At 42.1% G+C, this 26,962-nt stretch overlaps 1 protein-coding gene across 2 annotated transcripts in view; it reads right to left on the bottom strand.

Annotated features, from left to right (window-relative positions):
• Positions 1–8,796, bottom strand: part of LOC308059374 (complement C4-B-like) — a gene marked incomplete at its 3' end in the record, with an annotated part of 46,169 nt that extends 37,373 nt beyond the window's left edge. Inside the window, exons 1-7 of one of the 2 annotated variants that reach the window (XM_080376596.1) lie at positions 8,713–8,796; positions 5,866–6,058; positions 4,680–4,863; positions 3,852–3,922; positions 3,458–3,543; positions 2,122–2,204; positions 1,028–1,115 (exon numbers count right to left, since the gene is read on the bottom strand). In XM_080376596.1, the coding sequence (XP_080232722.1) occupies positions 1,028–1,115; positions 2,122–2,204; positions 3,458–3,543; positions 3,852–3,922; positions 4,680–4,863; positions 5,866–6,058; positions 8,713–8,777 (770 nt within the window). In that variant the 5' untranslated portion in view covers positions 8,778–8,796. Of the gene's footprint in view, positions 1–1,027; positions 1,116–2,121; positions 2,205–3,457; positions 4,640–4,679; positions 4,864–5,865; positions 6,059–8,712 lie in introns of those variants that run through there. The other variant, XM_080376595.1, reaches the window with a different exon arrangement.
• Positions 8,797–26,962: the final 18,166 nt, after the last annotated feature.

The following is a 26,962-nucleotide window of genomic DNA, read 5'->3' as shown; positions in this document are numbered from 1 at the left end:
ATCCCCCTGTCTTCCACAGCAGGGTGGCCACATGCAGACCTGGGTGGACCTTGGTCCATGCATCCTCCCAGGGAGTTTTCTGGAACTGTCCAGGGATTGCTGCACGGCTGAGGCCAAGCCTGTGCCATGCACCAGCTGAGCCATCGGCAGCCAAGTTCTGGGGCTCAGGAACCTTTCCTGGAACTGTTTAATTTACTACCCAGATGGCTTAAATATCTTTTCTGGTATCACGTTCAAATGTAGACAAAGCTCCTACTGTATGAGAATAATTCCTCATATAAGGAAAGAATCTGAAAAATAATATCTCAAAAGATACTAAATAGTGCTTGAGTGTAATAATAATTTGTTTGCTGCTCTCAGTTTGGAAGATTTTTCAGAATCAAACATAAAATGAAACACAAATGATTATGGTGTTTACTAAACATCACTAGATGATGCTTTAGTCACATGCACTCATACAGCTAAATGCTAACATTTAATGCCTATTTAACTGAAGGTTACTGTAAGCCAAATTAATTACCAGGCTAGTTACTGTCAGTGCTTAATAAAGGCACAAGCTTTGGTTGTACAGACCAGGCTATTTTATTCTTGTTTGTTTATATAAGCAATTTCTATACCTAGATCTTTCCTCCCTTCTGTATCGACTGTTTCCTCTCCGCCATCCCCATCAGCTACTGGGACAGACACAAACGATCCAATGGTGACTTATCAGTAAGATATTCTTACACTATTCAGTTGTGTGTATGTTTGTAAAAGGCAACACTCTTATTTAAATAAAATTTAGTTTTGCTAGCAAACTAAAATATTTGGAAAACCTTGTTCCATTTTGATCACCACTACTTGGACCCAGGTAGGATTTTACACCAGTGTCTCAAGTTAGTGGAAACAGAGAGTATATAAAATTAACATCAGATTCAAGAAAAGCCAGAAGCTGGCTAACTGTTAGTGAGAAGAAAAAAGAATAAATGGCAAAGTTCATTATCTACTTATCCACTTCCTAAAACAGCCTTGCTGCAAGCACACCTACTTTGCCTCGATATCAAACACAAAGTTTTCATTCCAGATGTGGTAGTATGACTGAACCGGGATGAGTTTGACTTCAAAAGATGGCAGTTCTGCATGAAAAAAAGACGACAAAAGGTCATGACATACAAGTCTCAAACATACCTTAAACTCCTGGCATGTGGCAACACCCACTGAGAGGATGCAGCTGCACTAAGAGAAGGTTTTGGTTTGAACCAGCAGTGCACTTCTGAAGCAAATCCCCTGCTCATTTTCCCTTTTTCTGCTTTTCTTCACATAGTGGAACAGTCTTCAAGCACACAAAATTCAATTATTTACAACATAAATAAGCCAGAAGATAAATTCTAACTGCTCATGGGCATTAAGTGTGCTGAACTACAAGCAGTGTGAAGTAAACCCACCCTGAAATGGCTTGAGGGCAAACATGAGCTGTGACACTCTGCAATTTACTCCTATAAAGCCAAACTATTTGCCACTGCAGATGTAGCCAGAGCAATTGGTTCCTGGATGCAGGTGTTTGCAGAGGATGCAGTAGTCTCTGCTATTCTGTTACATCCACTAGCTAGGGCAAAACCAGGTGTGTTAAACTTAGATTATTATATAATCCTCAGGCTTTCTCTTGCCTTTAAGAAGAAAAAACAACCAACACAGCACCCACACTAAATTTTATAAGAATGCATCATTTCAGTGGAAATAAATCAAGACATTTCTTACCTCAGATTGTTAAATTTCTACTTTTTTACTTTTTCCACAGTACACTTAGAGAAGCTTTTTTAAAGAAAAGTATAGGAACAACTCTAACCAACTTCCAAACTGAAGTCTACTGAGATAAAATGGGTAGCTTTTTTTTTTTTTTTTCATTCATTTTAGTCTTCACTGAAAACTTTAGTCAGAATTGCAATGATTTTTTCAAATGTAAGTGGAAGGCACAGGCACCCAAACCCAGAGTTCTTCTGTGCATCATAGAGTAATGAGGCACTGTAACCCTGTGAATCTTGTCCTTAGTACTTAACTACAGCCAGGTATAACCACTGCAGTATAGCTTCTATCACAGTGATGACTTCCCATATTTATAATGCAAATTAAATATTCTCTTACCGTATTTTTTAACTTCAAATTCAGCAGAAACGTTAGACATTTCATGTTGATGAAACCAAGCTTTGATTTTCCAATTTCCAGGCCTAAAGTTCAGATTCAGCAGAGAATAGTTAATTGGGATTCCTCAGATAATTTATGATGCTAATATATTTAAATTATCACTAAATGCTGATATTTTCCTTGCTTTGATCTCATTCTGAACTAATTCATTAATGGATTTCTCTTTGCTGGGGGGACCCAGCAACATATTTTCAAACGTCTTAGGAAACACCCAAGAAGATTTTATGACCAACTGTAAGATAACATAGTTGCAAACCACGTGTAACATGCACTGCCTGTGGAAAGCCCTCAGAAACAGAGAACTCCTCTTGTATTTCCTATAGCTTATCTTTGCTGTGACATCAAAATCAATCTAGCATGCAAGAACACACTGTATATTAAGTAAAAGTCTGACTGTTTGAAATCAGAGGTAATTAATTACACTCTGCAAACTTAGCCCTTACAGATTTACTCTCCTAAATGTGGTCATACGGTTGAACCGATACTGAAGGAGTTTGCTAAACTGTTCCTTTCCAGGATAAACGTTGCTAACTGTAGCATATTAACTTTAAATTTTGGACTCACCTCTCCAAGGTGAGGTGCTTAAATGTAAAAAGTTATTAACCATAGGCTCAGTCTCTGCTCCGTGGTGAAAGGCAGTTTTGAAAGATAATTCAAGCAATTCTGCAGTTAAAAATCTTAAGTACTTCAGCAGGTAAGGGGGATGAATCTGGATGGTTTGAACCTGCTAATAGGAGGTGGAGTTAATCCGCCTCACTTTAAACATTACCCCACGAGGTCTTTCACCTGCCTGGGTGCCCTCAGGCTCCTCTAACAGCCATGGAGAGAAACGGGCAGTGCTGGGACATGGTACCTCTCATCCTGACACAGACATCTAAAACGGGCCAGATGAATCACAGCCCAAATGTGTGACTGACTTTCCAGTGTCAGAGAAGGGAGCGTGGGGTGACCAGCTCAGGTGTAGACCCTGCACGGCAGGAGGCTCCAGAGCGACTGTGCTGGGTTCCCTGCTGTCATGCACTGACAGTGTGCCGTGGTGCTTCCCAGGTGTGAACAGAGCAAAACTGTCTGCCTCAGTGCACCTCCTCTTCTAAAAAAAATGGTAAAGCAGACAATACACAACAAGAAAGAAAGAGAAGAGAGAAAAACAAGGGAGCGGAACAGAGAGAAGGGAAGGACAAGACTCTTGCTTTTAGCTTGCAGATAGTTTAGCTTGAAGATAGCGACATTTTGAGATGTGAACTGCTTTAATGCACAAGGCACAGGGGTAACGTACTCGGCAATGTCAGGTATTTCAAAGCTTTCACTCAACACTGTTTTGATTTTCCGGTCCGACTTTTTCACGACCATTCCTTTTGAGTTCTGTTGAGAGAGAGAAAACAAGCATAACATTGTATTCCAGGTGTCAAACATTTACATCCAAAAGCTCAAGTTCCTATACTAGTCCTAAGGAAGAGAAAATGCTCTGCTTACTTTCCTACTTTAATAGTCAAATGTTACATGTCCCTCTGTGCTCCTGATGTTGGCCAAAAATGACTAGTTGTATCTCACAACATGTAAATACTGTTTCTGGACGAGGAGTCATAGCTATAGTTTTACTCTTGGATCTTTTGTGGAAGTTTATCATAGTTTGTGCAAGCACTCATTGACAGTGTTTTTTGTATACTTACTAGCACAGCAACTGTAACTGTATCATCTGTTGGCCTCATAGTATTGTCCAGAATGAAGATCCTGTATTTTACTGTTTAACAGAAGAAAAAATGTACTCACATATATATATATTTCTGACCTGTCCAGACAGTAATTATTACAAGCTCTAAACTGAGTTACTGAATTTACAAAAAAAACCACTTTCTTTTAATGAAAACAACTCTAAAAAAAATAATAAATAAAAATGAAAAAATAAATTTGTATTCTTCCACAGGCTTTGTATATTACATGACCAAACAGATACCTTTTTGAAGCAAATTCTAAAAAATGCTCAGGGAGCTTCACTCACTTTTGTATTTTTTCTGCAGTCAAGGCAGCAACCAAATGCAAGAACTTTTTTTACTTCCCTCTTATTATTTAATTAAAGTCTTAAGTAACAAAACAGCTGTGGTCTTGAAGTGCAAAGGATACTTATTGCAGGTGTTGCAAGCAGAAGTAATTGGGGTTTTTTTGCAGGTTTCTCACAATTTTGTTTTCCAAAGGAAAGTTGCTATAAAGCTTTTTGAACAAAAATGAGTAGATATTGTCTGGCTCCTGTTAGAAGAGAGAATGACTTTCTGACTCCAGTGGCATTTCCACACAGGCCGCTGCAATGTGCAGTGTAGACCCTGAAGAAGCCCTGGCTGAAGAATGCAAGTTTAAAAGCTGAACTGGCTAGTAAGCACAGAGACAGCTGGAGTTAAATGAGAAGGATTTACACTAGGGAGGATCAAGTCAATATCACTTTTTCTAATCAAGCCCTTGTGACATCTATATTTAACATCTAAGTGCAACATTTGTATTTTGACCTTTGGAATTTGGTGTGTATATAGGCTTATCTGTCTGAATAAAAATGTAGCCTTTCTTGGAAGACAGGAGGATGCGAGTTGTTTGAGTGATGTCCTTATGAAGCTCCCTGCTTTCGGTGACTAACAGAACATATGACTGATTACTCTTCTTGAACAAATCCTGTTGCTGAGTCCTCGGCTTGATCTGAAAAGGACAAAAGGAAAAACCCCACAGAGTCAGATATGAACCTTGCTAACTTTGGAACCACACAGCTGAGGCCCAAAGACAGCTAAAGTGCTTAAATATTTTTATTATCACCATTCAACAGAAGATACTCAGTTACATCTTTCTTCCTAGATGAGTATTTCTTTTTAAGTAGAAATACTATCTAATCCCCCATTTTCCACCATGGAAAGACATGTTCTTCTGCCCGATGGCAGTAATTCCAGCTCAGTGCTTTTCTTCAGTCTACATGCATGTTAAATTCCAGTTACCATGTCATTTGATAGCTTGAGCAGCATCCTGTAATCCTTCATTTGCTAAAATCTTGGCTGTGAAATTAGAGATTTACCTCATGCAGGTTAATATAATGTTTCTAAACATCATGCTCAAGAGGAACCTGATTTGAAAGCTCAGCTTTTGGCTTTGGGAATAATCAGAGCTATTTTCCCAACCAAATAGCCCAAACTAGCAGGCCCGAACTAAATGCTGGCAAACTTCAAAATCCATGTCAAAGGCAAAAGATGCAAATCAGGATGTAAAGAGGAATTAATCAACTTGTAGGTTTGCAGAAATGTCACAGGCTTTTGTCTGAGAGATTGCATATTTTTAAATATTTCTTCTATTTTGTAAAAATGACCCGTACCCCAAAGGCTTGAATATAGTCTTTAAGCAATACAGAACAACAAACAGTGATACAATAATAAATGTTTTTAAAGTTAATATCATCACTGATCTACAGCAATGAAAAGATCTTTCCTGACCATGTGAAAAAATCTTGAGCTTGCTTGTTGGGCAAAACCAAGCACTCCCAATCACCACTGAAATTATATTAGGCATTGATTTGTTAGTGTGCCTCTGTCACTGGAATTGTTGGTGTTTTGTCACCTGTCTCTAGGGTTCCATGTTGTGTTGTGTTCCTAGTACAGATTTTGTGTTTTTTATCACCAGATTAAAACATTTACATCGCTATGATGGTAGACTCACCATTACTTTTTTCATCTCTTGGTAGTTGTTATTTTGGTTAAGGTTAAAGACGAACTTCTCTGATAGGAGCTGATTTTTTCTATCATCTTTGAAGTATGCAGTAACTTGCACTGGGCCCTGTGCTCCGTGGACTTGAACTGTTACTGTCTCATGTACGCCCAAATGCACCACATTTGGGGCAGTTATAAGAAATCTAAAATAACATAGAAACAGGTTATCCAGCATGTAGGTTGATTTTCTCATAACAGCAGAATGTCCAACAGATATAAATTTTAAAGAAAAAAACAACTCTCACAATAGTTGAACTTGGGACTTGTAGAGATCACCTGGTCCACCCCCCTTGTTAGTCAAAGTAGAGATTAAAAGAGGACAGTTTCTCTCCAACTGATCTCCAAATACAGAACCATCACATTTAGGTCCTACAAAAGATCAGTCCCTATGCAGAGTAGAGAAAAAAACCTGCACTATTTCCCAGGGACTGCCAATGCTGTTTGTAGCCTGGTTTAACTCAGAGAAAGTTCTATAAACTCAACTTTCCGGAAACAAAACTAGGCTATGCACCGAGACACTTAATAGATATTCATAAATACATATTTGGTACTATGCTCATGTACTAGCACCCACATTATGCCATCTTAGGCTTTAATATGTCAGGAGGTATCAGTTTCCATGTATGGGGTTTGCAAGTGGTTGATCTTCATTGAGATGTCACTGTTTGTGAGATCCTGGTAATGAGAGATCATGGAAAGTGAGATCACAGCCCTGGGAAGGAGTGAGTTAGAGGCTAAACTGACTGGGATTTAGTTTTTTCTCTTTATTACTTTCCTTTATTCTTAACTCTGCTCTGGTGCTTCTTGGTAATTAATTTTGTGCCCTTCAAAATGTAGATCATCATTCTTGCCCTCTTTTGTTCAAGTATCTTTTACACACAAAAATCAGAGAACTATGTGAAGAGCTGTGTCTTAATGATATGATGGTACATACACAAAGCACAGTTCTGAGCTCAAGAAAGCTGCTTTTGGAAAATGATTATTCTGCAGAAGGTTCTAAAACAAAAGGCAAATGATTTCACCATTTTCAGAATGGGTTGTCTGAACTTTTTCTTAGGTTTCTTCTTTCTTAAATTTATAAAATGAAAAGTGGGGTGTAGAAATAGGGAAAAAAGCTGATTTATTTTTTAAAAGGAAATATAAATTCACTTCCTTTTTTTACAGTAATCATGTTGCTCTGTGAAAATAAGTAAGAATCATCTCTCTCCTATATGATTCATGAAATGCATCACAGGTAGTCTGAGCCTTCACACAAACATAAGGATCTCAGGAAAGAAAACCAGAATAGCCTTCAATAAACGTGAAAAAGTTTTTATCCATCCATTTGTGAAAATATTTTCTAATGTTTCCACTTTACAATGAAAGATGAAACTTGTCTTTCAGTTACATCTACTCTCATGCAATGCTTGATCCTGATCTTTATTGTTTTCATTTGTCTAATTGTCTTCTCTAACTCATTAGTCAGGCAGGTTTGGCCTCTATATACATTCAAATGGTTGAATGTTGAGAAGAAAGCTCATTTTCAGCTGTGTTCATTGTATTTTCTCAGTGGCACTGAAGGGATTTTACTCTAAAAGTGTCACTGCATGACCCACTCTTATGTTGGCGCTAGCAAAAGTTGACACAAGACCTATCTCGACATATGGAAAAGAGAGTGTAATGCTTGCTCTCTGCCATAGCCTACAGAAATTTAGGGTCTTTTTTAACAGTAGTATAGTTAGTTGTTTAAAAGTTTACCTATGCAATAGCTCCCACAGACGTGGTCACTAGCGCACACTGCCCATGATCTCAACCAGCCAGACACAAGCCAGATCTGGTCTTGAAGTGTCATGATGTTTTCCTGACGTAATGTCCAGTTTCATATACTTAATACATTCAGCACTTTATGATTCCCACATCCATTTACCTTAAAGAAAAAAACCCTCAGTCCTCATTTCCACTAAGATTTTATCACAAATGACAAAGCCTGTGTTTCACTGAAGATGAAGTGTGTATGGTACTCAAGGTATACCATAGGTACCCAGTATCTGGCTTCTGTGGGGCTGATGTGGACACTGGAGGTCAACACCAGATGTCAGGCAGGAGTCTGCACCTGGTTAAAACCTCATAAATATAGAAATAAGTATTTGAGGCTCAAAGATGGGCTGACATGAAGCGGGAGGAGGGTTTGACCTGACTGCCCAAATATTTCATCAATGCTCTCCTCTGGCTATAGCAAGTACCTGAATACACTTGATCCTGGTTGGAATAAAGCAAGAATCTCTTCTCCTGTACCTCTGTCCTACAGATAAATGTCAATTTGAAGGACCTTAGATATGCTCCATAGGTTTTCTCAAAGACTTGCATCTATTTCCAACTGAAGAACCAGTATCAACATACGTGAATCTCCACTAAAATACAGGATATGTATAGAAAAATCATGAAGCTGTTCCAAACGCGAAACCTTTGTTTTCTGCAATGTATATCTCAATTACAGAAAAGAGAGCTATTCTTTCCCAAGATTTTTCAAGCCAATAAATGTCATAAGCTAAAGATGAACAAGCAGCAATAACAGTGTGAACATCTTGCTTTAGTAGGACATTTTTATTATTTGCTACTGAATGGCAATCTCTTTCCTTAAAAGTGCTTTAAAAGGGCAGGTCTTAGCTTTTTAATTTTAACCTATTTAAGGTTACTCAGATTTTCAAAGGTCCAAGAAAAAGGCTTTGTTGAACTTCTATAAAGTCTGTTACCATTTCCTACTTTCTCTTTCAAAGGATTTGTTAGAAGTGAAGAATTAATAACAAAATATACTTACGATGGTGTTTGTTGTGTATTTGGCAACAGCGAAAAAAAGCTCATCAAAAATACCAGCCTTTCCATTGCAAAACTCTACAACATCTGCAAAACAGAAATACCAGCCACCGTCAATCTACTCTCGAGGTGCAGGCTGTAAGAAATGGGCTGATGGCACACTGCAGCAAAGAACATTACCTCTCCTAGTTATTTATTAATAACTTGCAAAACTGTGCAACCAATAATGATGGACTTGCGAGGGATGCACAAATTAATAGCCTGGGGAAAGGCATTCTGGACTAAGCCACAATTCGATGTTTGATCATTCATTCTCTTCCCAGCTTCAATATTTTCACATGATAGCAACCGAAAGTCATGTGCAGAGAAAAATTTTTGCCAATACTGCGAAGGCAATCCCAAAATCAAACAAGACACCATAGCTAAAAGAGTCTCTCCAAAATGCTTCTAAATGGGACAATCAGAAGTAACAGGTCCCTTCTCTATGCTGTTACTTAACTCCAGGCATCTCTGCGGTCCAGCAAACCTGAGGGAAAGCTCCTTTTGATTTAGATAGCACCAAAGGAACTGCACTGGAATTCTAGCTGTACAACTCAGACCCAATCCATAGTGCTTGAAGGCATCCTACTGCTTTAACTTAAATGGAAATAAAATGGATGTCTCTCCCTGAGTTACTCAGCCCAATTTTCCTTTATGGTCAAGACAGAGGGCTTTTGCAGAGGGTAATTAGTCTCTTTTAAGCATAAGCACATAAGATGACTCATCAGCTGAAGACATTCCAGACTGCAAGAAAGACACATAATGTCTTAACAGGCAGGATACTCAAAACCAGGGAAAAAATAATATATCTGAGGAATGGCTGTTTGTGCAGGAACCAGTTTTGATCAAATGAAAATGAAAGAACAAACTGAAAGTCTTATCAGGTCCCATTCTTCCCAGCCTTTACTGGATCATTGTCTCCCAAACATAATTTTGTTGACTCATGAGAATGGGAAAATGGTCATCTGATTTCCAGGCAGGTCAAATGCCAGAAATGATCACATGGCTGTCCACAAGTTCTGAGGATAAACTGCCCTTTAATACACCACATTTAAGTCTGTGTCTTTAATTATTAACAGTGGATGCCTTAAATCAGCACTCCATTATTTGTAAGGTGAATTCATGCTCACAGCAAGGACTCACTGCGCACAGTCATATTGTACTGTGAGGACAAAGGGACATCCACCTCACCCCACCCTTGCCTGAGACATCCCCTGCCTTGGTCTTCAGACATCAGCAGCTCCAGCAAGAGCTCCTTCAAGACAAGGAGACAGGGGAAGAGATGGAGGTGTGAGTTGTCAACTAACCAGTTCACTATTTCACGTGAGTGTGTCACAAGTGGGGTAGCTCCCTCTGAGAGAAAACCAGATGTTTTTTCAGAAGTACTTTCTCTCCATTTGTGGTCACAGAAAGTACCAGCAGCAGTGGCAACAAGAATGTTTCTGCACATCAGCAAAAGCTAAGTTTTGCCTGCTCTAGGTGTAGGTTTTTTCCAAGAGACAGTCAATTGCCTTCACCCTTCCTCTTCTGACTTCCACTCTCACTCCAGCTGTCAGTCAGGAGGGGGAAGGTGAGGAAAGGTACCTGTGGATCCTCAGGGTCCAAATCCATGTTCTTTGGGAGATGTTTACAGGAGATGAGAAATGGCAACTATTAAGACCAAAGTTATTTTCAGTCTGCCCTCCCTCTCCCCCCCCCCCCCCCCCCCCGCCTTATTCTCTCTGCAGTTATGCACTGACAAAACTGATTTATTTCCATTGCAAAATCACACCATTTCCCTCAGGGCCTCTGGCCTCCCAAACCCAAGCTAGGTGGTAAGGAGGAGACCTCCACTACAAAGTTGGTCTGTGCCCAGAACAAAGACAAAGGTTTTGTAGAAGAAGTTCTCTTGGGAACAGGGAGCAGAAGAAGCTGGTTAAACTTGTGGCTGGTAGAATAAGAACTTCTCACTCTTGTATGAACAAAGAGAAGATAATGGGGGAAGTTAATTAAGAGCAGAAGTAGCTGTGGAGTACACTAAGGCTCTTGCCATTTTCAGAGACAGTTCTACCACTAGGTCTTACACGGCTGCCATCCAAGGTTGGGGCTGATGCAATGGCTGAGCAATTGTCACTAAAAGAGAACAAGAAATGAGTATGAATGGGTCCTTTATTGTTGCTCCAGACAAATAAAAAAATAATTTTTAAAATAATCAATATCAGCAAGGTCCATGCCCTTTTCTTGAGAAAGATGTATGGACTTCTCCCAGCTGGAAAATCAACAGTTTGCCGAAGACTGTGACACAACTGGCATGGATTTCCTATTCCTGAAGTGACAGGAAAGGTAACTTTTGCCCTGTGGGGTCACATCAAAATCTTGCTGTTGTGCCAGTCCTTATCAGAGGGGAGGAGAGGGGCTCTCCATCGTCTGGGCTGGGTTGTTTGTCAGGGGACCAAGGTCTGTTTGTACAGCTATACAAATAGCTGTGTATGAGCTCACAGCAAGACATTTTCACATATCATTTTTTAAAGGGGACCTTGCAAAAGCCATTTTTTGCTTTCACTTGTTTTTAATTGGATTTACACACTTTTGCTTCCTTGTGAAGTATGAAGTGTGTATATGGCCGCTATCCATAGTAGTAAGTTGCGTAACTGTTTTATATTTGAATTTAAGGACGTGTTCTGACTCTTAATAAAAGCATTTTTTCTTCAAAATATAAACCAGTAACTGTTATTAAATAGGGATTCTTCTCACTGTCTCTCAAAAACACAAAAGAGCAAATGTATACATAACTATTTAAGTAACTAGACTTAAAATTCCTTATGCTTTATTTGTCTGTCTCTGGGTTTGTAAAAAACGGTCATTGCACTGGTTCTCTAGTGTCACAGATTCTTCACATTGGCTGGGATTGCAATGTCTAGTATAATGCAAAATGTTCCAATCCAAAGCCATATTAAAATATAACATAATGAAAATAGAAAAGAAGAGAAAAGACAAGAAAAGACAAGGAAAGGAAAGGAAAGGAAAGGAAAGGAAAGGAAAGGAAAGGAAAGGAAAGGAAAGGAAAGGAAAGGAAAGGAAAGGAAAGGAAAGGAAAGGAAAGGAAAGGAAAAGGAAAAGAAAAGGAAAAGGAAAAGAAAAGGAAAAGAAAAGAAAAGAAAAGAAAAGAAAAGAAAAGAAAAGAAAAGAAAAGAAAAGAAAAGAAAAGAAAAGAAAAGAAAAGAAAAGAAAAGAAAAGAAAAGAAAAGAAAAGAAAAGGAAAGAAAAGAAAAGGAAAGAAAAGAAAAAAGAAAAGAAAAGGAAAGAAAAGAAAAGAAAAGAAAAGAAAAGAAAAGAAAAGAAAAGAAAAGAAAAGAAAAGGAAAGGAAAGAAAAGAAAAGGAAAGAAAAGAAAAGAAAAAAGAAAAGAAAAGAAAAGAAAAGAAAAGAAAAGAAAAGAAAAGAAAAGAAAAGAAAAGAAAAGAAAAGAAAAGAAAATTCTCTCAGTTGAAGGTCTCCAGCACGTCCATGAAAGAGAGAACACAGAAAACTCACTCTAAAACAACTTATGTGCCTGTCCTTTTTCTAAAGGCAAAGTTCTTTCCTATTTACTCATCAAGCACTTTTCACCTATTGATCCTTCAGTTGACCCACAGTCCAGTACTGCGTGTGGAAAGCACCGTCTGGGATTGATGGATGTGTAAGAAGGAACTAGTAAGCCCTGAACTCAGGGCTTTTTTTGAATATATACTATCTCTCCTTTCAGTAGTTTCATTTGAACTTTGTAGGCTTTCACAGTGTTTTGAGCACCAGCAGTAGTTTTTGTTCTTTGGCTTGAAGTATTTCCATAAAGGCTTTTCCCCCTTAATCTGCCTAAATACTAACAAGAAACTCTTCTTTCACTTTCCTCCTGCACTCTTTCACCTCTGCCTGGCAGACGGGTACAAAGGACAGCTTCACAAAGCACATTTTACAAATAAGCCCTGTGGTGATATCCTCTTTGCCAAGTTACAGGGAATTGTGAAAAACACAAAGGGAATATTTCACTTCTGACATTTCAGAAAATTTGATTTTGAAATCCTTTTTCAACAGCAGACCATGAAGTGTGGGTCTAATTTGAAAGTTCCTTTTAACAGCAGGATAACTCTTCTTAGGCTTTAATGTAAATTGAAAATGTAAATTGAAAATGTAAATTTAAACTATATTTTTTTTCTTTACCAGAATCTAGGTCATGAATTAGAAAGTTAATCTAGGCTCTAGTTGCTTTTGCCATGAGAAATTGTCCTTTTTGTCTGTATTTTCTTTAAATGTTCATTTAGTGCTCCTAAGTGTATCCACTGAAAAAAAATGCACCAACTATTTAAAAGAGGAAAATCAACATATCCATGGGGTTTTCTGCTCTCACTGAGGACCCTGGATTCTGGGGGGATTAAGCAACCAGACTTAGTTTTTTCTCATCCGTTCCTCTGTCATTTTCCCAATGGGTAGGCTCAATTCTGTGGTTTTCCTAATATAGGGTAAAAAAAAAGGAAAAGAAAAAAGAAAGAAGTATTTGTGAAAAATGTACGAACCCAGTATTGCTTCTGGGAATTTAATATGTTGCAATAATGACCTATGTAAGACAGTACAGTTTTTTTAGGTCAAGCAATAATTGCATTATACTACTGACATAGTATTTCACCCTGCTGTAATAATGCTTCCTGTTTTTTTTTGTCAGCTACCTTTGTCAGAATCTCAGAGGTTTGGCACCTTTAAGAAATGTGGGTAAAACTTAATAAACAAACCAACTGGAACCTGGCTGAGAGAAAAAGCCATTGGACACCTCATGGCCAGGAGGGGAGGAGATGTCTGAGCATGCAGGTGGTTCTCTCACCCCAGGTGAAAGCAAAGAACTTCTGGAAATGAGGAATAAAACAGCTTGGCCTATTTCATACAAGGTATTTGGGGTACTACAATTGTACTCAAACATTCTGACACTCTGCCTTGAATCTTACACTCAAATCCATCCTTTGTGGGACTTTTTCCTTTTCTTTCATTTTTGTTATAAAAACCAAAGACAACCCCATTTTTCCTCATTACCAACTATTACAAATTACCTAAAAAAAATTAACATATTTTAAATAATTTGATCTTTCCCAACATCTCCATTCTTCTGGGCTGTAATTAATATAATTAACTCTTTGAGGCATATTTTTCTTCTCCTTTTCATGGAAGTGGAAGATAAGAATAAGTTAAAACAGCAAAAGGCATCTTGAATATCAGTGGCAAAAGCTAAAATTTTAACTAGCTGAGAAGAATAGACTCAAAGTTTCTCATCCAGTTCTGTGGATTTTGACACATATCGATGAAATCAAGAAAAACAGCCTTTTATGCAGGCAAGATTTAGAGATGTAATTTATAATAATAAATAAAAAATATTTAAAATATATATAATTATAAATAAGTAATTTTAAATATTACCGAACCTTGTTCCTTGCACTTCCTGACTTGTTAAATGGAGATACTCTGATGTTTCAGACAATTGCACAATTATACTAAAAAAAGTGTTTCACAAACAAAAGGCAAACAAAAATCACATACAATGTACAACCACAGCTAGCTATGTGCCTATCTGCCACTGGCAGCTTTCCTTGTTCTGATCTGCAAATTAAATCTAAAACACTCCACGCAGTAACTCACAGAAACGTGAGACACAAGAAAGCTTGTCCCCTCCCAAGCCTGGGAGAAGTCTCTGCTCACCTCCATTGCACTCGAGCAAGGTTAGGTCAGCTGCACTTGCAGATCAGAAGCTGTCCCACTTTTTTTTTGGTCCCTTGGTTTTAATGTTCAGGGATGAAATTCGAAGAGAAAGGGGGCAAGGAGGCAGGATGTGAGTGTCAGGAGAGCTGTGTTTTTGTCTTAAAGGAGAAGCTGCTCAGTTACACCGCATTTCAGTGTCAGCAGCTGCGGTATCCCCAGGCAGCAGGCAGAGCATCTGCCGCCCTGTTATAAAGGAGTAAAATCTGGATGGCTTTTGTAGCAACTTAGTGGGACAGTTATTCAGGCAATGTATGCTGATCTCTTCTTTCTGCAGAAATTTAGCCATGGAGCCCTGGCCCTTTGCAGCCATCAGCTTTTTAGGCATCTATTTGGATGAGCAGTGTGCCTTTTTGTACTCTCAGGCACAGGTACTTATCCAGCCTGGACATGGTAGTCGTAGCTGAAATCTTCCCTCTCAATAATGCAATTTTGCAGAAGACTTGCTCTGACTAAATGATGCAAAAGAAGACAACTGACCTGCCCTCTCAGTGGCTTAGGTGCAGTGGGGAATATTGATGCCTTCGGAAGGGGACTGGCTGGATGTCCCCAAAGCCCTGTGGTGGTACTTGGGTCAAACACACCCTGCCCACATTATATGGTTTGCTCATTGCACCTACAGAAAAAAAGCGAGATTATAAGAAAATGTGAACACAGAGGATGTTTTCATTTATTTAGTCAACACATCTTGGAAGGAGCATGGATCTGTCCTAGCTAAATATGTGAGCACATGTCCTGCTATGTTGTGCTGGTTTTGACCGGGATAGAGTAAATTTTCTTCATAGTAGCTAGTGCAGGGCTATGGTTTAGATTTTTGCTGTCAATGGTGTTGATAATACAGAGATATTGATGATGAGATTGTTGATGAGCAGCACTTACACAGCCTCAAAGCCTTTTCTGCTTCTCACACTGCCCCAGCAGTGAGTGTGCTGGGAGTCCACAAGCAGCTGAGAGGGAATGCAGGCTGGAACAGCTGATCCCAGCTGACCGAAGGGATATTCCATGCCAGAAGACGTCATGCTCAGCATATAAAGCTCGGGGTAGAAGAAGGAATGGGGGAACATTTGGAGTTACAGCATTTGTCTTCCCAATTAACCGTTATGCATGATGGAGCCCTGCTTTCCTGGAGATGGCTGAACATCTGCCTGCCCATGGGAAATGGTGAATGAATTCCTTGTTTTGCTTTTCCTCTGGGTGTGTAGCATTTACTTTACCTATAAAACTGCCTTTACCTCAACCCGTGAGTTTTCTCACTATTACTCTTTAGATTCTTCCCCCATCCCACTGCAGGCAAGCGATCAAGAGGCTGTGTAGGGCTCAGTTGCCAGCTGGGGTTAAACCATGATGTATGTATTTTTGTGATGTGGGTCACATTTACAGGCCATTCATGCTTGATTTTGTCTTGACTTCTGAATGAGGAGGGTGAATCTTCAGTCATATTGGGATGTAGTTCAAGAAGACCTCGGCAGTGTTCTGGTTCAGCTTGTGGTCCCAGCAGTGATCCTGCTGCCAACTCCGACAGCAGCCTAGACCGAGGAAGCCAAAGTTGGGGACATACCTCTGCTCTTCCCTCCTCGGGGTGGTGGCGCAGAGAGCTTTGGCAGCCAGTGCCATCCACATCTGGGCATCTATCTTAGCTTTCCTTTTTCTACATGCACTAGGCATGCCTGTTGTGTATGTCTCTACCTTGATGAGGTAGAAGAAATAAACAGCAGGTTTGAAAAAAAACTGGTGCCCATGGCACTCTCAGCTTCAGACAGAAGCCCAGGTCTGAGATCTAATTCCCAGCCTGCTCATGCTGTTCCTGGGCTTGGACACCATCTAGTCCTGGACCCGGAGCCCACTGGCCTCTGCCATCCAAACAGTGAGGCAGGTTACTCCTCAAGGTTGTGCACAGCATGGGGGTGCCAAGGCTGCCCCCTATCAAGCATCTCAGTCTTGGGCTGCTATGCTCTGCCTGACAGGCTTTTTCTCATTCCTTGCTGCCATCAGCAGCAGTTTCTTAAGTAAATTTGGGCCTGGCTCCCATTTCACAGGTTGTTACATTTCTTCCTGAGCAGTGACAAATAAAAAAATAAAGTCATCAGAGATCATTAGGGATTGCAACATAATGTAATAGAATGCTAAGTTTCCAAACATCTTCCATTTCTTTGGTGACTTCAATAAAGCTTCTTGGCTTCAGTAAGTACACTGCAGGTGTGCATTTAGGCAGCAAGCCCAGCTTCAGTTTCCATGGAGAAGAGTATTAACAGCATTTATTTGTACTTTATTCTATAAATATTTGCCATATGTTTGCTGCATGCATTCTCCACTGAGATACCAAAAAGTGTTGACTCACCATGGCAGCATCAATGCCTCAGATCTTGGCCACATGTGGGATGTTAGTGTACTCTAAGACACAAAATCCTGCAGCTAGAATCTGCCAAACCATTTATATACTGCTGTTGTAGCTTGAAGCAACATCAAGGAAGATTTGGGACAAATCAGTTTGGGAGGAAAAAAGTATTTCCCTCTATTCTACAGTCAGAAAAGGTGTATTCCGCATCTTGATTATCCTCTGTGTGATTATCCAGAAATAGCAGCCCATATGGAAAGGAACACAAAGTACTCTGCAGAATATTCTCGTCTGGTCACCACAAAAAGAAACACTGGGTGCTTTTAGTGGGCAACTTGCTGTTAAGGGACACTGAGGTGCCCATCACCGGCTTGACAGAGAGTCACAAGAAGTGTTCTGCCTTCCAGGAGCTGAGGTCCAAGGTGTTGCTGAGAGGGTGCCACAATTTGCCAAAAGCAGACTACTAACCTCTCCTACCGTTTCATGTGGGCTCAGGTGACACTGCAAGCCAGAACGTGGGCATAGTCAAGGAAGACTATAAAGCCCTGGGGGTTCGAGTGAAAAATATTGGTGTCCAAGTTAATTTCCATTTTACCAGCAAGAAGAAAGGGTTCAGGCAGAAATAGATGTATAATGCAAATCAACTGCTGGCTTCATGGCTGGTGCCATCATGAGGTTTTGGCTTCTATGAGGATGGGACATTCTTTGATGACAATGGAGGGATGGGGTCCCCCTGTCTAGAGGAGGCGAGGGAACCTTTGGCAGCAGACTGGTCAGCTTGGTGAGTTGTGTTTTAAACTGAAGGACTCAGGGGGAGGAGTCCAAAGTGGTAACACTCATGCCATCACATCCAACTGCAGAATCAACCAGGCCAACCAGAGCAGCAACAAATGTTCCTTAGCTGCTTCCCAAGATGAGAAGCAGAAGGCCAGCTACCTCAAGGTTGTGAGTGACTATGGTGGATACTCTTGCACCCCTCTTGGGAAACTTGCATGCTTGATTACGTCTCTGAAGTGCCCACACACCAGTGCACACAGGGCCATGATCTCATTGCAATTGCGGAGACATGGTGGGACAGCCCTCATGACTGGAATGCTGTCGTGGATAGCTACATACATTTTAGGAAAGACAGGCCAGCAAGGCAATGTGGTGGAGCTCTTCATGTGAGAGAGCAACTGGAATGTATCGAGTTCTGCCTAGGAGTGGATGCAGAACAAGTTGGGAGCTTATGGGTAAGGATTAAGGGGCAGGCCAACATGGGTGACACTGTTGTGTTTGCTACAGGCCACCTGCTCAGGAAGAGGAAGTCAGTGTGGCCTTCTACAGACAGCTGGCAGTAGCCTCGTGACCACAGGCCCTGGTTCTCATGGAGGACTTCAGGCACCATGGTATCTTCTGGCAAGACAGCACAGCCAGGCACACACAGTCCAGGAGGTTTCTGCAGAGCACTGATTATAAATTTTTGATGCAGGTGGTGAAGGAGCCAACAAGGTAAGGTGTGCTTCTAGACTTTGTACTCACAAACAAAGAAGGACGGGTTGGGGATGTGAAGGTTGGGGGCATCCTTAGCTGCAGTGACCATGAGATGGTGGAGTTCAGGACCCTGCGTGGAGGAAGCAGGGCAGTAAGCAGGATTGCAACCCTGGACTTCAGGAGAGCTAACTGGCCTCTTCAACACCCTGCTTGAAGGAAGCCCATGGGTTAGGGCTCTGGAAGGCAGGGCGGTCCAAGGGAGCTGGCTGATATTCAAGCATCACTTCCTCCCATCTGAAGATAGGTGCATTCCTATGAGTAAGAAATCAAGCAAAGGAGGCCTGCACGGATGAGCCAGGAGCTTCTGGCAAAACTCAGACAGAAGGAAGTTTACGGGTTATGGAAAAAGGGACAGGCCACTCAGAAGGAATAGGGATGCAGTCAGAACGTACAGGGAGGTGATGAGGAAGGCTAAGGTCCATTTGGAATTAAATCTGGCAAGGGATAAGGAAAACAAGGGCTTCTTCAAGTATATCAGCAGGGAAAGGATGACTGGGGAAATGTGGGCCTGCTGCTGAATGGGGTGGGTACCCTGGTGGGAAAGGACACAGAGAAGGCAGAATTACTGAATTCCTTCTTTGTCTTGGTCTTTACTGCCAAGGGCAGCCCTCAGGTTTCCCAGACACTGGAGGCAAGAGAGGATGTCTGGAGAAAGACAGACTTTCCTCAGGCAGTGTGAGTTAGGTGAGCGGACAGCAAGGTGGGCTGAGGGCTGGCTGAATGCAGAGCTCCGGGGGCTGTGATCAGTGGTGCAGGGTCCAGCAGGAGGCCTGTAGCCAGCGGTGCTCCCCAGGGGTCAGTGCTGGGTCCAGGCCTGTTTGACTTATCCACCAATGACCTGGATGAAGGGACAGTGTGTCCCCTCAGCAAGTTGCTGATGCTACAAAACTGGGAGGAGTGGCTGATGCACCAGAAGGCTGCGCTGCCATTCAGTGAGACCTGGACAGGCTGGAGAGTTGGGTGGAGTAGGAACTTAATGGAAGTCCAATAAAGGAAAGTGTAGGGTCCTGCACCTGGGAGGAATACTCCGATGCACCAGTACATGCTGGGGCTGACCTGCTGGAAGGCAGCTCTGCGAAGGACCTGGCAGTTCTGGTGGACAGCAAGTTGCCCATGAGCGAGCAGTGTGCCCTGGTGGCCAGGAAGGCCAGTGGGACCCTGGGGTGCATTAGGAGGAGTGTGGCCAGCAGGTGGAGGGAGGTTCTCCTGCCCCTCTGCTCTGCCCTGGTGAGGCCGCACCTGGAGTGCTGTGTCCAGTGCTGGGCTCCCCAGTTCAGGAGAGACAGGGTACCACTGGAGAGGCCCAGTGGAGGGCTACAAAGGTGATGAGGGAACTGGAGCATCTCCCTGATCAGGAAAGGCTGAGACAGCTGTGCCTGTGTAGCCTGGAGAAGAGAAGACTGAGAGGGAACCTTACTGATGTCTACAAATACCTTAGGGGCGGGTGTCAGGAGGATGGGCCAGGCTCTTTTCAGTGGTGCCCAGTGACAGGACAAGGGGCATCAGTCACAAACTGCAACATGGGAAGTTCCATCTTAATGTAAGGAAGAACTTCTTTGCTTTGAGGGTGGCAGAGCACTGGAACGGGCTGCCCAGAGAGGCTCTGGAGCCTCCTTTTCTGGAGATACTCAGAACCCACCTGGAGACCCTGTGCAACCTGCTCTAGGAGAACCTGTTTTAGCAGGGGGTTGGACTAGATGATCTCCAGACGTCCCTTCCAACCCTGACCACTCTGTGATTCTGTGAACTCAGTAACACCCCAGCATGTGCATAAAAGATGACATGCTCCTTTGAAAATATGACCTGTGACAGCACTCTGTGTCTTCAGGGGCAGCTTTCACACCTGTAATTTTTACCTATCTTTTTGTTTCCAGAGTCTCTGTCCGTTTGCAAAGCACTACTGAGCCCAGCGACAGGACAGAGGCAGGGACATCAAGGAGGGGGGCGCAAGCCTCCAGCAGCAGCACATGTACAGAGTCCTGGTGCCATCCAGTGGGCAGCTGTGCTCTCCGCTACAAAGCAAGGTTTCATGAAGAACTGTGAAATTGCTGCTCTTGCTTTCCGAGACCCCCTTGTTACCTCCCAGACAAATGTAATGTAGACAAAGGAGTAATGAGGAGTCAGGGGCAGATTCACACGGGTGAAGGTGAAGAACAACGGGTGGTTCTTCACAGTGCAGGCTGCTTGTACATGAGCTGCCTATCTGAGCTCCATGGCAGTCAGCACAGCTAGTGGGTTTTAAAAAGCATTTTTTGAGTTATCCTAGTGGAGGGATACATCCTGGTCTGCTCTAAGGAGTGCTTAAGCACTTGCATGTAGAAAAGAAGAGGAAAAAAAGAATAATACCGCTCCAAGCATGTCCCAGGTGACCCACTGGCAGTTCAGAATCAAACACGTTATCTGCTGAGGCATCTCTGATGGGATTCGCTTTGGGATACTGAGACACACTCACCTCTTGACATCACAGCCTTTACTCAACTGCTTCTCAAACCAACGTCTCTGAATACAAGCTCAGGTTTCTATCTGGCTTTTTAACCTACTGCCCAGTCTATAATTTTGCAAGAAAATGCACCAGAGAAGTGGTGCTGTTCAAACCCTACTTTAAGGGTAAGTTTTCATAACGACAGTGCATTCTCAGTTGGCAGAACAGATCAGAGCTAGTCGTGAGCACCTTGCTCTACCCAGATACATCAGCCGCATGGCATTAGACCCTGGAAAGCAAGACGAAATGTTTTGTGCTGACCTGCACAGTCTGTTGCCAAGAACAATGCTTATCTCCTTTGCGTCCTTTCTGAAGTGATTATTGCAGTCAGAAGCCTAACCCCACTCCACGCCTTAAGGACTTTCTGATTTACTGCAACACACTCTTCCCACTCCCTGCGAGTCAAGAGCTTATCTGGGAAAACAGATGCCTTGAAGACGTGGGGCCCCTATTCTCTGTTCCAGCTAAATTCTACTTATGACTTGAAGGGAGGGGGAAAGATTATTTTTAAATCATCTTTACACTGCCTGTATTTCACAGTAGTCAGAGGGCTAGCTTCACTCCTGATAGGAATTAAAGCGCCTTGAGGTACTGTGATATAAGGCCAGTTATTTAGGAATGCTAACACCTTTTTGGCACACAGGGATAGACAGAGATAGGCTTCTCTGTCATAACATGTATCTCTGAGGTTAATAGAACACAGAGAAAAAATATACCTTCTAAGGATATTTATTTTACTTTATAACTTACTTCTCTTCACAGTCTGCAGATAGCCCTTCTGCCGTGGGGGTTAGAGTAGAAATTCAGGCTGGCTTAATTGTATTTATAATGTTCTTAAGAAATAAATAACTCTATCTGCAACTTGGATATCTGAAAGTGCCCTCTCTAAGGAGTCAGACAGGCAGGATCCTCTACACAGAGCAGTGCAAGACCATATAAAAGGAAGATAATGTGTAGAAGGTACAGAAGAATGCAGCTATGAGCTTAGGAAAACACTTCTCATGCAGATTCAGATAAAGAAAAAGACATTCTTTCCTTTTCTGCAGTCCTGAGAGGTGTACCCTGACCGCCTTCCCATCTGCCTGCAAAAGCGACCCACAAACACTATTTCTGCAGTTATGTGCACCCCTCCGTCCTCACTTACGGGTGTTACTCTTCACCTCTGTTACCTCACACAGAACAATCTCCTGCCTACATGGTTTTCCACTGCAAAGTCCTCAGTGAAAAGAAGCTAAGACCCCTGAACGCAGACCTAGCTTCTTACAAAGAAGCATGCTGCTTGTTAATGATTAGAGAAAAGAAATTAAAGCATTTCTCATACCTTGGAATTTGGTAAGCCAGCCAGGCCTTGCCAAAGTCAAAGTTTATCTAGTTTGGACACTCCTTAAATGGCAATAGAGGAAATATAGGTAGGAAAATCTGTGCAGGGGAATCTGCTCATACCTGTAATGTTGTGCTTTATTTGGGATAATAGAAGACTAAGGTACTGGGATAGTGGTGTAGAAAATGCCCCTTGTGTTTTTTTTGGGGTAAAGGAATCATCAGCAATACAAAACCTCAGATTAAAAATCATGAAACACAAAAGCAAAACTTTGGGACTGGAGCTGTGTTTCTATCTCCCCATTGCATTTTTTTTGTTGTTGTTGTAGTGTGCAAGTGGGGATGCCCTGGGTGCCCGGGCAGAAGCTCTTCAGCATCCCTGCATTAGTGAAGGAGAAGAGGGAGATTTTCCCAGCACAGCTCTGAAATGTATACGTGTAGGTGTACACGTGGAGGTGAAGGAGCTGAGGTTAAGAGGGAAAAAAGCAGATACAGAACATTGTCCAGTGCAGTGCAGTGCAACCGAGATTGGATGAAGTATCACCCTCCTCCTCCCCCTTTACTTTCCATTGACAGTGGTCAGAATTGGCCTAATTTCTGGTTTCCTTGGAAACCTTTTAAGTGGGCATGTTTATTGTAACAGCCAGAGTGCAAATAGTGTAACTAAAGAAAAGATATGTGTGAATATTGTGATAGTTCAGAGGGATTTAAGAGGTGTGTGCATATGTAGGTTTGCATTCATGTGCGTGTGCCTGCATATATCTCTGCACAGATGTGCCCTTATTTTATGGAAGTTTCCAGAGGTTAGAGGTTTCCTTGGGACTGTGCAGTCGCTGAAAAGAACGGAAGGTGGCAGGTTTTCAACGTTTTCATGGAGCAAAAAAGTACAGTAAAGGAAATGCAAGAAGGAGCTACAGTAAAAGGAAAACAAGAAGGTAATAAAGTGAAAGGATACAGAAGGAAGAAGACAACTAAGCCCAGACCATATCCAATTTGTTATATCTCTGATGTTAGTGATTGCATTAACACTGAAGGCTATTTATTTCCCTCATTCTTGAGATGTAATTCACTGATGCCATAAGGGCTGATTTCACTAGATCCTTGAAAATGCCTGGTCAGTTGTCATGCATTTCATTTCAAGACTAATGTTTCATGAAAATTGTAAAATGCAGGTATGTATTCTTTTCTGGTTTTTATTATTATTAATATTTATTTATTATTTTATTTTATTTCCTTTGGAAATGCAGGTACATGGGAAATAGCACCAGGCAAAAAGGAGAATGAATATAGGTTTGCCAGAAAATTATAAAGCAAAACCCCAAAAGAAATAAAACAGAGAAGATGACAGAACTGTCTGTTCTCAAGTCATTAATTGAAGATCTTTCTGAATATTCAATGAGGCTTTGTGAAACTGTTACTACAAACGGGTGCCTTATCATCTGCAGGCACCCTCTTGGCTGGTCTACTTTTCTGTAAAGCACACATCTATCTCTTTTTTCCAACCCACCAGTCTATTTTAAGCAACAAGTTCACCTCACACTGTGTGACAGTGGCACAAAAAATACCCGTTTGCAGCCAATGCTGGTGACTCACCAGGTAGGATGCTCCTTGCGTCTTGAGCTCCCTTTTTCACTTTGTCCTACGACTAATTGCCACAGCTTGTTTTGTGAGAAGCAGACTGAGAGCTGGGTTTGAGTGCTCCAGAGGGATGGCAAAGGCTGGTCTGAGCTGGACCAAAGCAACCTCTCCTGCCCCGGCCGGGGGTGCCAGGAGCCACCGAGAGTTAGTGGCCACATCCACAGGCACTCACGTGGGAAAAAAGCAGCACCTTTCTTGCCCCTTTGAGAAATCTTGGACTGTGTCCGACAGCAGGCAGCTCTTCTTTGTTTAGCAGCCAGATTCCCTCATTCCCAGGGCAGCAGATTAGCTTTGAACTTAAATACCTTTGCCAAATGAAAAAGACTCTCTTAAAGCCTCTGGGGACCAGGGACCAGGGAGAGAGGTCTTGCTTGTCCCAGACGCTGGCAGAAGCCCCTGTCACTGGCCCGTGGAGGCACGTGCTCACAGACTGAGGCTGCTGCTTGGGAGCACTTCCAGGCCACTCTGCTAATGAGTGACCAAACCCAGCTTACAGCACCCGCAGAAGGGGAGCCAAGAGACCAGCAGCCCAGGAGAGGGGCACAAGGAGAAGCTTTTATCTTTTTCCAGACTCCAGGCTGCTGGTGTTTGGGAGGGGGAAATCCTGCTACTGCAGCATCTTGACATAAAATAAATAGAAGAGGCACCAAAACATGGACTTTTGGAGAACTTCTGTCATTTAGTTTCTCTTTTTCTTAATGTGTTTCCTTGCTGCTCTCCAAACACAAGGTATTTTGGCAGAGTGGTTGTGCTGCTCTCTGGTACCCTGCAGCAGACCAGGGCTCAAGCTGGAAGCAGAGATGGCAGCTGCTGGTCCCTGGAGCTGCGATCGCTGAGGTTGCCGTCTGGGAGACAGTCCTGAATGCCACCAGTCTGCATATTTTGGACTCCAGCAGAGTGTATCAAATCAGTCTTCCTGACCCCAAGCACCAAGAGGTGCATTCTCAGGTTTTGGCTGTGGGTCTGGCTGCTATGATTCCTTCCAGACAAATACATCTTGCATTCTGCTTCCCATTTTGTAATGCTTCATCCTTGTGACCTTACCTAAGGAATACATATAAACAAAAAAATTGTATTATATAACACAAAAACATGAACACACACACACACACACACAAATGTACTATTTACATATATTGATATCTATTACATACTATATAAAATGCACAGGCATTATATATAACTATAGGTAAAGTTTAAAATACATATTACACAATAAAATCTCTATACATTTGTATAATATAGCGTGTACTTGTTGCAGTCATGCTTTGAGACCAGCCGTTTTGTTGGAGAATAAAACTTCTCAGCCATTTCATGAGGAAACCGGGACAACGCATATTACCACAGCTGACAGTCCCAGATGGGAACTACAGGCAATGCCTAAATGCTGCAAGAATTTTTTTTAATTATTGGCATCACACTTACCATTCATAATGATGTTATGGATGTGAAATGCAGAGTTCCTAAGAAAACTGAAATCTCCTGGGGGAGAAATATCTTCCTGACACCTTCATTTTGAAAGCCAAATTGGAAAGGAAAATCCAAGCAGGGGCGCACTGAGCCAAAAGAACTCAGACAGATGCTGTTACTGGTGGTTCTGTTCCGAGCGCAGTGTTGCAGGATAGGAAAATCAACACAGCTGAGGAAATAGCAATAAATGGGTGCAGCAACTGTTGCAGGAGGTGTGTGCACAAACCTGTCCAGGCTAACACCTGATAACAGAATCTGAATTTCCTGGACAAGCTGTCTAACTGTACAACTAGTTCAGAAAAAAAACCTGTCAGCAAGGGAAAGCAATTATCGAATTGCTTACATTTAGCCTGGCTACATAAAAAGCAAGATGTGGGTTCTGCCTATGAAACTCGTATTTTTTGAGATGCCAGTACAGTTAAAAGCATTTAAGTTAGCAGTTGTAGCCACGCACCACTCTGGGTACTTGCTGCAGGTGGGTTTAGGTCCCAGTGCACAGCCTCATATCTGCAGAATCACTGCAACAAACCAAGCTCTTCCTATAACCAAAATGCAGCAGGTAGGCCCTTAATCATCAGTGAAAACTTCACTTGTCTGTTGCCCTTCTGTTCAGCAACTTTTAGGTGTCTGTGCCCATCGTGATGTAGTCCATAAACAGGCTTTTTTTGGCCCTTGTCACTAAAGTTCACCTAAATTAGGATCTCAGTGGAGTTTAGGTGGAGTGAACATGGTCTACCGAGACTTGCCTCTGCAGCCTTGGAAGACGTGACACAAATGAGCACATCCCCATGCAGCATAGTGAGTTGGTGGTTGACATTACAACCTGAAATGGAAAGTCTCCTGGGGTGCAGAGGAGCCCCGAGAGCACCTGTGCCATGCTGTACACTGTGATGCATTAGGGTTGCATGGGATATTGAGGGCATCATGTGGCACCTCTGCTAAGCCCTGGGCACATGAATGTCGCTCTATGTGTGATGCATGGGCAGCTGCTGATGCCCATAAAGCCATTACAAATCTCTCTCCAGTTGATGCTCTTTGAGGACTGAAACAAATCTTTCCCTTCCTCCTTCTGGGAGTGTTGTGAGATCCTGACAACGGGAGGCCAGGAATCCTGACTCCAGGAGACTGTGTAAGGCACAGCATTAATGAGGTGGTCTGTGGCACTGTTGTGTGATGTACAGGAAGACATCTCCTGTGAAGCCAACCTCCTGACATATCAGCATAATTTTGTCCCCAAAGACAGAGGCTTTTGTTGTTCTGAACGATTAGTCAGATCCTACTCCAGCCTGTTTCACAGACTTGACGATACTGGGGACCCGTCCCTGTGGGGCACAATGTAGATTGCTGTATTCAATCCAAGTCTCATGCCAAGAAATGGAAGATAAGCCCAGCCACATCCCCATGAGCTACTACTACTACTTTTAAAGAATTTGGTATTTATGTTTCTTTCTTGCCAGGATCATTTTGGTGCCATTAGAAACATAAGAAAAAAATACATCAGTGAAAGAGACACTTGATAGCCCAAGAAATATTTTTTTTAACCTTTGGTTACAAACAGCAGAGAATAAATAGAGCATGTTCAAAAGGTAAATAAACTCAACAGTATCTTTTACCTCTGCCCCTATTTTCCTCTCTCCAGATGCTTTATCTCATTCTGGCAAGATCGTAGGCACAGGATATGTGC

This window comes from Falco punctatus, assembly GCF_963210335.1.
Source record: "Falco punctatus genome assembly, chromosome: 2".
NCBI classification, from domain to species: domain Eukaryota; kingdom Metazoa; phylum Chordata; class Aves; order Falconiformes; family Falconidae; genus Falco; species Falco punctatus.
The sequence above is the reverse complement of the archived record's forward strand: the minus strand, read 5'-3'. Positions and strand labels throughout refer to the sequence as shown.